This window comes from Gavia stellata, chromosome 8 (genome assembly GCF_030936135.1).
Source record: "Gavia stellata isolate bGavSte3 chromosome 8, bGavSte3.hap2, whole genome shotgun sequence".
NCBI lineage: Eukaryota > Metazoa > Chordata > Aves > Gaviiformes > Gaviidae > Gavia > Gavia stellata.
This window is the reverse complement of record NC_082601.1, coordinates 28410598-28424524: the sequence shown is the minus strand read 5'-3', so window position 1 is coordinate 28424524 and position 13927 is coordinate 28410598. Positions and strand designations below refer to the sequence as shown.

General features: G+C 41.1%; 1 protein-coding gene across 2 annotated transcripts in view; it reads left to right on the top strand.

Annotated features, from left to right (window-relative positions):
- The window catches only part of PIKFYVE (phosphoinositide kinase, FYVE-type zinc finger containing), a 61572-nt gene that overhangs the window by 23375 nt on the left and 24270 nt on the right, over positions 1-13927 (top strand). Inside the window, exons 11-18 of one of the 2 annotated variants that reach the window (XM_059820167.1) lie at positions 198-365; positions 5856-5918; positions 7999-8128; positions 8478-8658; positions 9996-10070; positions 10753-10860; positions 12678-12818; positions 13509-13635. In XM_059820167.1, coding sequence (XP_059676150.1) covers positions 198-365; positions 5856-5918; positions 7999-8128; positions 8478-8658; positions 9996-10070; positions 10753-10860; positions 12678-12818; positions 13509-13635 — 993 coding nt within the window. Of the gene's footprint in view, positions 1-197; positions 377-5855; positions 5919-7998; positions 8129-8477; positions 8659-9995; positions 10071-10752; positions 10861-12677; positions 12819-13508; positions 13636-13927 lie in introns of those variants that run through there. The other variant, XM_059820168.1, reaches the window with a different exon arrangement.

The following is a 13927-nucleotide window of genomic DNA, read 5'->3' as shown; positions in this document are numbered from 1 at the left end:
TAGTGCACTAAAGAATGCCCAATATGTCAGCATGCACACATGAAGATAAGACTAGAACTATGAAAATACTGTATTCCTGTAGTATTGCGCACTGGTCTTTATGTATTAAAGACAATTTTTCTCCTCTCCGGTACCCTCATGATACCCATTTGAACCCTTCTCCTCCCTGTATCTTCCCCCTTACCCAACACTAAAAGACTCCGCCAGCCCTAGCAAGCGCACTTCAGTCAGCAGCTTCCAGTCCACAATGGACAGTGATTCGGCCGCCTCCATCAGCCTGAACGTGGAGCTGGACAACGTGAACTTCCATATCAAGAAGCACTCCAAGTACCCACATGTGCCCCCTCACCCTGCCGACCAAAAAGGTATGAGGTAGTCACCAGCTGGAGTTGCACATGATGGAGAGCTGGGCCTTAATAATACTGACCTATTTGGACACTACTTTTGTAGCTGTCTTACAGAGGAGGAAATAGATATTTAGCTGGCACTCGCTTGCAGTTTTGATATGCTCACCTCTGAGGAGGCTCAGTAGACCTATTAAAACACCTCTGCAGACTGTGTAACTTCCCCTGTGACTTTCTCGTTGCAGTTGAAGCAAAGTCTCCTGCCCATACATAATAGGGCAGATCCACATATACAGTTTCTGGCTAACTGGGGTGGAAAAATAGTCCATGCATAAACCAATTTGATGTGTGTCTCTACAGTTTGAGAATAAACTGGAAAAGCAAGCAAGAAAAATAACCCAAACCACAAATGAACAAAATTAACTTGGAAGAGCTCTGTGCTGACTTCTAATTGTACCTTCATAAGCTTATATTTGACAGAAGAATCTTAGTGATGAGCAGTAAGGCCTAATGTAATTCATATATGTAACATTTTTTCAAAAGATAGCATCCACTTAAGCGAAGTAGGAAGAAATCAAGTACTCGGTGTTAAAGACTTCTTTTGAAAGTTCTTTCTCCTAAATAAGTATTCAATTGAAAGACTCTAACTATAAGCAAAACCCTTATGGAAAAAATAATGTGCCTGCCTGTTAACAACTGCATTCTCTAAATTGGACAAGGGCTGACTGAAGCCAGGGCTTGCCTCTGGCTTCGGTATAGTATATTCTAGTTGCTTTACGTGTTGGGTAGCAATTGATGTCTTTGCTCTGCTTCCTTACCTACGGTTACGTCAGCTTTGTAGACTTCCATCTTTGGCTGCTTCTAAGGAGTTTCTTAATTATTGTTTCACCCTACCCCTTCAGTATTTCCAACTTTAAAAGATGATCCAGTGTTAAATAATTTGGACTCCTTTTAATGAATTCACCCTTCTATAAAGTCTTAATGGATCTTTTCTGTTGTTGTGGATCAGAATGCAAGACTTACCTTATGATTGCATTTTCTGAACTGAAATGGTCACTGAAGAGAGTGAGGGCAGAGTGAGTGGCTGCAGCTGACTTTCAAAGTATGTTAGACATGGGAGAGAGAGCGAGGCAAATTAGAGGGGGCATTTATCAGTGCCTATTGTAGTCACCTTTTGTTATTTGCTAAAAAGATGTCTAGAAGAAGGGAAATCTAACTGCTTATTTTTTTCCCCGCTAAGAGAGGAGCAGAACAGGTTCAAAATTTGAATTAATGTCAGGTGACTCAACAGTAGGGGTGGGTTGTCAGCACTACTGACACCAGCTCATTATTGGTTCCTTTCAACTTCTTCCCAGCTCGTGCCCTAATCAAATGAAAAGCTAATACATCTGCAGGGAAGAAAAGGTGTGGAGAGGGAGAACATATCAATGAATTCCTTTTAGGAAGGAGGGATGCTGGAATAAGTGAGCTTGAAACAGGCCCAGGTGTGCTGCAGTATTCTATGAATTTACAGCTGTAGCAGGTTTATATTTATCAGTGTGTGTTGGCAGTAAGGCAGTTTGGCTCTGGCCAGTGTTAAAGGACTTATAGCATGATAGTCCTGGTTTCAGACATATCTCAGTCTTTATTTCCTTATACAAAAAGCAGTACATGATGAAGGGGAAACATAAGAGAGCCTACCTCTCTCGAAAACTCTTGACCAAATCAAGGCTTCTCATAGCTACAACTGAAGCCCTTGTGAGAAAGATTTTGATGATGGAGAGCTCAGAGGAGATCAGCAGTAAAGGCAAGTGATGAGGGGACTGAAAGGAAGAGAGATTTCTGCCTTTGAATTATATATGTTGGCAGCCATCTGCTGTCTTTGGTGAATCTCTGCTGGCTGGTGTTCGTTATCTGTTTCTGAAATGTGTGGTCTCTTAACCAGGTTATTCTGTAGGAGTGTAATTTGTAGAAGAAAACTGGGAACAACTTGTTTTAAGACAATGGATTTCCCTTGAGGGGAAAGTATCAGTAATATTCCCGGAACTGGGGTAGGGTGGAGATGTGAGTTATTAAAATACACCATGGAGAGGTAGGTATTATCCTGCAGGTTTTTTTGAAAATTCTGGACTATTTTGAAAACAGGACTTACTGTACATCTTTTTTTGGATTCCTGGCATGAGAGTCTTTAGAGGAAAGACTTAACCAGGGAGCAACAAGTTAAAATGAATGACAACATCTTGAATAGCAAGAAACACTTCTTGGTAATAGGGAGACTGAAATTTTATTGGTACTTAAATGTTTGTTACTCAAGGCCTTCAAAACTTAGGTGGGACAAAACCCTATAGTGCATGCTGCAGTGCCTAGAGTAGTGAAATGGATGACTTCTAAAACTTTGTTCCAGAAATATTGAAGTTGGAGTGCAGAGACTTTTACCTTGTGTTCCTGATTTATCCTGGCTATATTCAACAAAAGATGCCTTCCAGGATGTTACTGAGTGTCACCACGATTAGAGAGCCAAGACTAGATAGTTAGCTTCTATGTAAAATGGGACATGGTTATTTTAAGAACAGAGTACTGTAGTCAATCAGTGACATGGTGTGTTTGCTGCTGTCAGGGGTCAGTAACTTCCCTATAACCATTATGGACACGTGTATGTGGCCTGATTTCGTTGGAATTGTCTTTTGTCCTTAGACTGGATGACAGTGACTTGGTTTTCTTTGAAATAATGAAGTAAAACTGAAGATCACACCCATCTTTTGAGGCTAGTAACTCAATTTCCTCACAACTGTTTCATTGGGGGAGGACTGACAGGACAAAACATCAGTGCTAGATCTATGGGGTTAGTGGGCTTCTTCAAATGATTAAGGGATATGCAATTTCCACTAGTCACAAAGGTCAGCTGCTTTGAAGCAATGGCCTGTGATGTACCAGCTGTCTCTTAGAACAGAGTGGTGGTTTGTATATAGTCTGAGTCTAATGGCAGGAATTCTTGTGATGTTATAGGCTGACTAATGTCTCGTGTGTTCCATGAAATTCCAGTGACTCCAAGTTAGCTGGCTTGTAGTATCTTACAAGTGAGTATAGTGACTCATTTATAGTATCATCTGCCTAAAGAGAATGGTACTTTATATTGTGTATCAAAATGGTAAACAAAGTAAGATTGCTTTCTGCTTTTAAATTGGGGAAAGAGATTAAGTGGTTTATTATAAATGTGGGGTTTGGTTGATGTTTTAAAAGAGATACAGTTATCAATATGGGAAACATTATTTTCTAAATGTCCTTGCAGCCAGATATCCTTGATCCTGGTAGCAGGTATTTTGTGTAGTTAGTTTTTGATGCCTGCATCTAGTTAGGATGGGGAAAGAGAAGAAGATCTGAGTAACTATGACACAGTTCCTTATCACCATTGCTTGCCAAGGCTTAGCATGCTGTTGCCAGGAGCCCTTTTGGTGCACCTTCTTTTGAAAAGGTGCACGTCAGTTTTCAGTGGATATCTGTGGATCCATGCATCCTTGTTTGTGTATCTAGAGGAAAAGCTGTGGTTGCTGGCCAGTCTGTTTTGATGTTTAACCAGCGCAATGGGTAAGGTTTTAAAATCTGTACCTGCTGGTTTCCAGGAGGAGAGCTATCGATTTCTGTGTGCATTGTGGTATTTGCTTCCAATGATGCCCTTGAATATCAGACTTAGGAATCTGTATGTTCTGGGGTGGGGTTTTTTGGTTCTTTTTGTTGTTGCTTTGTTTTGGTGAAGCTGTTCAGGGGAGCTTGTAAGATAATCTCTTGATAGCTAACTGCTTGCAGGCAAGGCTACAAAATACGGAGAACCTCCTCCCCCCGCCAACATTCTGTGGAGCATGATGCATGTAGTGATGATGTGAGGTAAGAAATGTGTGTGTTAGCCACTCTCACTGTCTCAAACTCACACCCCTGTGTGTGTTACCCATCCGGCCTAGGAAGAGGTATGGTATCTTACCTTGTCAGGAACTTCCCCTGGGGCACAGTTGGAAGCAAAGTTATAGGGGGTGAAGCTGTATTGAAGAGAAGCATTCCTGGTTTGGAGGTGCCACCTGTGTCTTTGTCCAGAGCATAACTAAGGTTAGGTTGCAGCTGGGGTTAATTCCTGCCTTGCCCATGCCAGTCAGGCGTATGTGTCAGACCTAATTTGAGTGTGTTCACAGTAAGAGCTGCTGCCCTGAGGCTGTTGCAAGATGGAGAGGGATGGAGGTGCTAGTATACATGCTCGTTTGTAGGTACAACGTGACATGACTTTCTCTAGGTAGTCTGTGGGGCAGTGGGTGAATGAATGCTGAGGGTGAGCCAGCTTTTATCAAGCAGTAGGTTGCTTGTAATGCTAAACTCTTCATCTAAGCAAGAAATGAAAGGAATCTGCAAATAATCATCAAGCTGCAAGGGAGGCTTGCAACTTATCTTTGGTACGTTGATCATCTATTGAGTATCTGTTTGCAAACTGGTCAACTGCAGACAAGCTCAGATTTTTAAACTGGTGGCATGTAAGAGGTCTCTTGAGTGCTGCTGTTCAGAGACTTGTGATTGCTTGTGTCCTGTCAACTTTCTGTTGCTTTCTGTTGGTGTCTGAAAGCTGCCTGGCTTTGCGTTCTGTTTGTGGCAGTAGGTCTGGACCATTTTTAGGAAAGGTGATAAAGGGTTAGCTTCAGAACTAGCATCATCACGCTGTATAAGCAATTGGGCTATTGCTCTTGTTTTCCCACTGTACAATCCCTTTTTGTAGAAGCAAGGAACCAACTAAAGGCACAACAAGCTAATTGCCTCTGGAGAAAACAAGCTTTTTGTAGCCAGCTAGCTTGCATGAAAGATTAAGATCTAGTAAGCTAAGCAAGTCTAGTAGATGGAGCTTCATCCTATTTCCCATATGTAAAGTGATATGTAACTCTTTCCTTTGTTGCATGGAGTCCACCTCTGTCAGCATGGATTGCTCAAAACACTTTAAACTGTTTTAGACTTTAGACTTCTAGCTCTTGAAAGGCAGGTTGTCTTTTGTTTCCTTCACTGTGTAAGATAAATCTTACGGCTGGTCTCTCCCTCAGTCTGAGATACTTCATTGGAGTGTGAGAGCAAAGTGGCTTCTGAAGCTGCATTTTTAGACCAGAGTGAGAAGGCTGTTCCGTGTCTGGACGTTCCCACAGTGTCTGCTCGCAGCTTAAAACATTTGTATATAGATCTAGGAAATTGTGGTGTGGGTCAACTGGAAAAGCAGACTTTTAACTCTGAGTTCAGTCTTTACTTGTGTCTACTTTGTTTTGTTTTGTTTCCTTCACAGTAATAAATACTATTTTCTTGTCATCTTGGAACTTTTTGATAGAACAAGAATGAGAGGATATTCTTGTCTTGACCACTCATCAAGCTGTTGCTAAATTGGTGACTCAACACTTAAATGAGTAATACTGCTTCTTCTGGTGTGGGCGTGTACGTTGTAATTATATGGGCGCACCAGTGTAACCTGTCATTTTTTTTTGTCTCCGCCTATCTCCCTCTTCTCTCTTCTTTCAGAATACTTGAATCCTGAAAACGGAGGGCAACAGATGTTCTCTATAAGTGATGCTTTTATTAAAGGTAAGGAGAAACTTCAAATGTTGCTGTTGTGTGGTTTTAATATAATGATGAAAACTCCTCAATACTCCTTTAATAAGGCATTGACCCTTTAGAAAGATTTACTTGACAGTAAATCTGAACTTATTTGTGGCAAAACTGATATATAAACTATACTTTAACTTTTTTGAAAGCACTTTCAAGCTTAAATTTCTTTCACTTCTCAGATTTCTTCATTCAAAGGCACTCAAAGAAAAGCTTTTACTTTTTTTTAAATAAGTGTAAGTGGCAAGTCTGTTCACAGATTCCCCACCTACAAACTTATGTAACAGACACTGATTTAACTTTCTGTGCAAGCAAATGAAGGTGTGATATGATTAATTGCACTTCTTCTCCAGAGTAGCTTAAAGCTTCACCTCTTACATCTTTCTGTGTTTCCCATCATGCCTACGACCACTGCTACTACTTCTGAAATGAAAGGCCATGAGATGCCATTGTGAATTTTGAAAACCGTGTGCCTTTCAATATCGTGGCCAGGTGCAATTGTGGGCTTTTTTTCCTCCCAGTTAATGCTATTGATTTTTGTGAGCTCGTAAGAGGAGGAAATAAGAGGGAAACCCCCAATGCCTCTGCAGCCAGAAAAATAAAGTCTTTGATTAAACTGATGCTTAGTTTTTAACTGAGCTTTTGCAGGAGAAAGGAGAGGGGAAAAGCCAATGTAACTTCTATTAATCTTCTACCCACCTGATTTTGGGTATGGAGCATCTGGAAGAAGTTAATTGTTGTTTTTAAAGAGTCTTTTTTTTCAATAGTCCTGCTCAGATAACTAGTGTATAAGGGTTTTGCAGTTGTGCCATGCACTCTGAGGAGTTTTAAACTTGAACTCTGCAGGCTTATGTACTTGCTGATGAAAATTTATACACTACTAGTATAAATGACTTACAATATAGTCAGCCATTATGAGAATTGGGAAGTTTATAACTTCCTTCTATAATATCATAATACCTGTGTGGGAAATAATCTAGTAACTCTTTCAAAGCACACAAAACTCTGCTGAAATAACCTCTAATCGTGGTACTGCAAAACAGAGAACAGTTCAAAGGGGTTACTACACAATATAGTGATTGAAAGTGGTGGACCCCCTCCAAGTGAGGACTCTCTTATACTGTTAAAACATGCTTTGTTTCCAAAACCAGAAATGGCTATAGTTCATGCTGACATTTAGGATTTTAAAAAAATTGTACCCAATGGATACAGCCGTCATTGGCATCCTGTTTATCATAGCGGAGAGATACCTGTGTATGTGATGGTTAGGTGAATGAAGATGAGAAGATGTGCTGAGATCTTTTGAAAAGCCTGTGCCACTTTCTTGACAGAAGATCCTTGAGGATTCTGTAGTACTAAATACTGTGACATAGGCTAGGTAAACCAGCCTGCTGGCAGCTCCTTCTGCACCTGAGCAGCAAAGAGGTGGTGTGTGAGATCAGGGCTGCAAGTCACATAAAGGTTCAAAAGCCTGACACGTGAAATGGTAGCATAGCATTTTTTAAAAATATGGTTTGGGAGATGTGCTAAACACTGCCTTTACCAAGATATTTTTGATACTTTTGCTGCAGCCTGAATGAAATAACTAGATCTTTTAATGCCACTTATACCTAGATGTCTGCAAAGCAGCAGCTTTTTGTGGATCAAATTAGTGCCTTTGACCAATGTTCTAAGTCTAAAAGGGATCGTGTATATTCATAATACGTAATCTTAGTATTTGGAATTTGCTACTTATTTATAGGCAAAACTGAGATATGAGATTTTTTTTTTCCTTGTCTTAACAAACTTGATAACAATTCAGTTCCAGAAGAGAAAACAGTATGCTCTATACTGGCAGTACAAAGATTTTAGTAGCTCACTTTTCCTTTGTATACTTACCACTGTTATAGTCAATACTGTTTTCTGCATCATGTTACCATGACGTCTAGCTCCAACTCAGTATTTCAAGACGCTTAGACTTACATCTTAGTAAATACTTTCCTTTTCAAAGTAGCCTTTCAGAAAGACACAGGCATTCAACTGTGACCTTATATTAACACAGTTTGTTTGTCTGTTGCAGAGTCATTATTCAACAGGAGGGTGGAGGAGAAGTCCAAAGAACTCTTTTTCACACCCCTAGGCTGGCACCACAGCAATCTGGATCTGCTGAGAGAAGAGAATGGGGAGAAACAAGCCATGGAAAGGCTGCTGTAAGAAACATGTAGAAAAAGGAATTTGCGTATCTTGAGTAACAATTCCTGAAGCCTCTCTGTTCCACCAACTTTCAGCAGGGCTTGATCTGCAGTGGACAATACGAGGAACTAATTTGCATTAAGAAAACAGCATTTTTACAGTATCTTTTTATTGCTTTTTCCCCTGTGATTTTTATATATTGAAGTGCAGGGCCAGAGTTGACTGTAGAATGTTCTAGGCAGCTGTTCCTTCAAAGGACTTCCTGCACTGTAAACTTTAAGAGATTTACTTCCAAAATGTGACTGTAACTAATCACTGCTCTCTATTTTTCTCATGAGAAATCTATTTGTTTTGCCTTTTTTACAGGTCTGCTAATCACAACCACATGATGGCACTGCTTCAGCAGCTTCTGTACAATGAGTCCCTGTCACTGTCCTGGAGGGATATCATTGTACCTGTGGTCTGCCAGGTAGTTCAAACTGTACGGCCTGATGTCAAGAACAGAGATGATGACATGGATATCCGGCAGTTTGTCCACATCAAAAAAGTAAGTTTCGAACAGTGGATGTAGGGAAACAAAAGGATGCAGCTGCTGGCAGCAGCCCTTGTTTGAAGAGAAGAGTCCCCTTTCCACTGTCCCCAGCATGTTCAGTGGTGTAATTGGCCAACATGGGCTTTGGATAAGGTTGGGTTCTAGAAAAAGTTGCACGGAAGGAACTTTGCATTCTGTGAAAGGCGCTTTAATGCCCTGGAGCTGACCTCTTCTTTCAGGCTGTAGGCTGCAGAAGGTAGCAAAGAGCAACACCTCTGTAATGACTTGCTTCCTTTTTTGGTTTCTGCTTGTTTTGTGCTTGGATTGAAGATGTACTGAATGTTGGATAAGTAGCTTGCAGGACTCTGTGTAGCAATCTGTTGCTCTATAACTATCCATTATGGAGGATTGAACTCCTCCCATGCCAAGTACAACGACTTTCTTCAAGAGGAAAACTTAATTGTTGTGGGATGGTGCATCCAGTTCTGCCAGATGGCCCAGTGTTGACATTGTCAGACTGCAAGGCTGGAGTTGTGGCATGCAGACTTTCTTCTGAGAGGCTGATGTGAAACTAACCTCCAAGGAGCTAGTGTGACTGAGGATCAAAGGCTTGGGCTTATTTCTTTGGCAAAATTCACCTCAGGAGGCCTCTTTTGTTTGGAAGCCATGTAAGATATGAGGAGAGCCTTATGGTTCTGGTGGTAGCTCTATGGCATCTCTTCAGGCAGCATCAGTTGTTGCTGCCTCTCGTGAAACTCCAGTTCAAAGAGCAGATGTTCAGAGGTGAAAGCTCTTTGTGGCTGTCTGTTGTTTTCACATGCTGGTAACAGAAATGTCCTCTGAAACTTGTTATTCAGAAACCTGTTTGATGTCATTTATTACTCCTGTGATTGGTTGTGACTGTAGGCACACCAGTCAAGTGTTTGTTGTGTTCAAATAGTAGGTAGAGGTTTGTTTGGTTTTCTCATTCCTTCCCCCTCCTTCCTTTCCTTACAACTTGTTTGTTGTTAGTGGAAGTGGCATGTGCAAAGGTATATGTTCCCCATGGCCTATAGAAGTTAGGTTCCCTTATTATCTTTCAGAGTGTACCTAGTTTAACAAATATGCATCTGTTGGGAGGGGTGTAGAGATCCTGGAACTTAGTACTTGTTTTCATGTTGTCCTTAGTTTGCCAGACTTTAAAGGAAAAGAGTTGTGTGTCCAGCATGACTGTATCTGATCTTTCATCTGATAATTGAGGGTATAACTGAAGCTTGCACATCAGCTACAATAGGTATTCTGTGTATTAGGTTTACTGCATTAGAAGTTATGGGAGTGTATGACAGTTCTAAAAATGTTCTTTGCTTTATTAGATCCCTGGTGGAAAGAAATTTGACTCCATGGTGGTGAATGGATTTGTTTGCACTAAGAATGTTGCACACAAAAAGGTAATGCAGGCTTGATTAATCAAGTGCTGGCTGTAGTGCATGCTGAGGAAACAAGTGTGCTGGGACTTCCTTCTTGTGTCATGAAGCTTCTCTCACCATTCAGGAGGTTTACGAGCTTTCTGTAGTTTGAGACCCTAAACAAGAATAGCTGTAAAGCATTTATTTTCCAAGCTGTTTTCTTTTAGCCCAGAGATTCTAGGGGTGGGAAGTTTTTCCTCATGCATGTATAGAAAAACATCCTTTCCACCCCTACCACCCCAGAAGGCATCTATAATTACCCCAAGTTTTAGCCAGAAAAAGGCATTTGTGGTTCTGACTTATGACAATGTAGTAAAGTGAGCCTTTAAATAAGGCAGGAGGTCAAGATAAAAGTGATCTGGTTGGAGGCTTCAAAGTGTATCAAGACTTTGGGGTTCTTAGCGGTGACCGTAGAAACCTCTAGCATTGCAGTCTTGCTGGACAGTAGCTGTGAAATTCCAGCAACTGGGTATAACATCTTCGTAAGAGGGAATAATGTGTAGTTGGGTCTGCAGGGGGGGATAGCCGAGACACTTATTTTGGGGGTGGGGGGGGTGGGGTAGGAATCAATCATGGGAAGTCTGTCTTTTTTTTTTTCTTGTGTACTTTTTTTCCCTTCCAGGTGTTTGTATTTTTGTTTTAACTATTTTTGTGTCTGTCTTAGATGAACTCTTGCTTAAAAAATCCCAAAATTCTTCTGCTCAAGTGCTCAATTGAGTACCTCTATCGAGAAGAAACAAAGTTTACCTGCATAGACCCTATAGTACTTCAGGTGAGAGCATGCTTTTGTTCTTGGTTAAAATTGCCTGAGGTCTAGTGATTCAAACAAAATGATGATCAGTGCACATCTGATTTTTTTCAGTGTGTAAGGTGGAGTTAAGTGAGTGAGATTGCATAGGAAAGAGAAAAATTTCCTTTTCTAGCAGCTAGCTAAGAAAACTCCTGCAGTAAATAAGGTACAAACTTGTTGTCTTGTGCTGAGGGTTTTTGTCATCATGTTACATGTACTGAGAGCGATCTTATGGTCCTCGTAATTAAATGCAGCATTTTAGAAAACACATTGTTTTTAACGATACACTGTGTAAGGAACATACGATTCAGAAGGTCAGAGCTAGATATGGTTTAAGTGCGTGAACAAATACTAGAAAAGTTAGTGTAGGTAAGGGTTAGGTTGCACCCATGTTATTTCTTGTCAGGCTTGGAAAAATGGGACAAGAACCAACCTAATGAAGTGATGAACTACAAAATGTCACTTCGGAATAGGTGCCCTGCCCCTGTGAGCAGGGAGGTGCCTTAAGTATGAAAACACTGAAATGGATAGACCTTTTCTTTAACACACTGCATTCCTGTCTGAGAATCATCTTCAGGTGTTTGCCAGGATACTCATAACAAGGGTATTTGGTGCGCTACTGAGGTTGGGCTGTAATGTTTGTTTCTGTATTTGACTCTTTCCTTACATGCATTTAAGACCACTTCTGTTTGGTGATTATAATAGACAGGATGACAGGTATGAAAGCTTTAGCAACAAAACTTGTCTCTGCCTAGTGAGTTGGTTTTCTAGTAAAAGCTTAAACTGAGACCTGTGCTTTGTCTGAATGGGGTAGAAGTTACCTAGTATACTCTCTAAATATTGGTCTCTGATTATTTCAGTGTCTGCTTCAGAACACCATCACAACTATTTGTTTATCTGCATTAAAGTCCTATGGGACAGAAAATACTACAGAAATACTAGTTCAGTTGAAAAGCTTAGCTTCTAGCAAAAGCTTTATCTTTGCTACACTAACACAAATGTTTGTGTTCTGAGGAGCTGGCAAACTGCTTTTGTGGTATCTTTCTCTTGCACAGAACTTTTAAAACCTGACTGATGTGAGCTGCAATAACACACTTGAGAATACCTGGCTTGGGAAGCTGTATCCTCCCTCTAGCAGTGTAGGCCTTTAGCTCTGGTAGAGTTGCAGCCCTGCTTTCTCTTTCTGTGCATGGTAATAAAAGGGGGCAGGGGGGGATAGTGAGATGAAGCCAGAAGGTTGGCATGGGTAGAAGAGCAATTTTGCAGTGCACAGCATTTGGGATCCCACTGCAGAAGTTCTGTCCCCAAGTACAGATTTAGGGACTGAGGCTCTATGTACAGACTTGTACTGGCATACTCTTCGTGAATTGAAGTGTCTCTGAGTGCCAGCACTCAACATTAGCATGTATCTGAAGGTGGAGAACACAATACAGCAAACAGCTTTGGTTTAGGATGCTCTAATTCTAGCACCTTTTGAGCATAAAGCCTTTTCCATATAAGGATGTAAGGTCCATATCTGTTTGGATTCTGCTGCAAGTCTCTTACTTCAGACTGTCATTGGACTATATCCTAATGTGCTCTTAGTGCATATAAGAAATCACTGATAAACTGGGTGTTACGCTGTGGGGGTGGGGAAATGTGCACAATGGGCAACTGATGGTGCTTTCTGGATAGCTGGTTTCCCTGTTTTATAGGAAAGGTCAGTATATAAATGAGAGAGAAAGTAATATTAAGCATTTAAGTGTTTTTTCCAGATGGGCTTGCAGTAGTTAACTGCCATACTTTGTTCCTGCCTGCAGGAAAGGGAGTTCTTGAAGAACTATGTACAGCGGATAGTTGATGTCAGGCCTAATTTGGTCCTTGTTGAGAAGACTGTGTCCCGAATTGCCCAGGACATGCTCTTAGAGCATGGTATCACTCTGGTCATCAATGTCAAGCCGGTGAGCATTTCCTGTCAGAGTCAGATCCTTGTGGTGGATCTCTGATTTCTCCTTGTAGCAAGCTCCCTGGAGAAAGCAAAGAGTTGTCTTATTTTCTTCTCTAGCCAAACCTGGGCTCTTTTTTAATGGTACTTCTCTTCCAAGAGAGCGAGACAGGCAAACCTATAGAGTAACTTTTCCTCAGCTCTTCACAGCTACTCTGCTGTGTTTTTCCTTGGTAGGTCCTTGTACCCTGGCTTGGTTCTAGTTGACTCTGACTCCTATTTGTAGCAAAATCCTGCATGGGTCCTCAGTGATTCCCAGAGAGCCTCTCTGTCCCTGTGAAGCAGGGTACATACAGACAGCCAAACAGAGAGTGGCTGTGGGAGTTGGCTGAGCTCCTGATAGCCAGCGCTATGCTGACTGCACTGTACCTCCTGAAACTTTTTTCACTTGAACAGATCCAGATATCCCCAAGGAAGGGCACAATCTTACCTCTCACCAGAACTACTTACCCAACTGCTTTTCTAAGATTCTTTTATATTGTGGGTGTGTGTTTGTGTGACTGGGTTTAACCCAGAGTTTGCATCTCAGAGATTTCCTGGATCACTCTGGCATTTTTTTTTTGTTTTCATTTTTTTTAAGAGCAAGCTAAGGATGCTAGTGTCCTCTTTGCACTGTAGATTTTTACTGTTCTTTCCGTTTTTACAGCAAGTGTTAGACCGGGTAAGTCGAATGACCCAGGGAGACTTAGTGATGTCAATGGATCAACTGTTAACCAAACCACGTTTGGGAACCTGTCATAAATTTTATATGCAAGTTTTTCAGTTGCCCAATGGTAAGTAAAGCTTGATGTGTCTTAGCTTGTGTGTGCACAAGGATAAATGCTTTGCTCCTCTTAACTAGATCTGAACTGTTGGGTGCCTTGTGCGATCAAGTATTATCCTTCCTACTCATTTTTCTTTACTTCTGTTACATCTTGGAACTACAGTGAACTGGCTGTGGGCACAAAAGAATGATCTTACTAAGATGAGACGCACTTGAGTGTAATTAGGCTGGCTTCTTCCTTCCAAACTCTTTTCTCCTCCCACCACCCTGGAGTTTATCTATTCCAACTTCCTGTTCAAAAC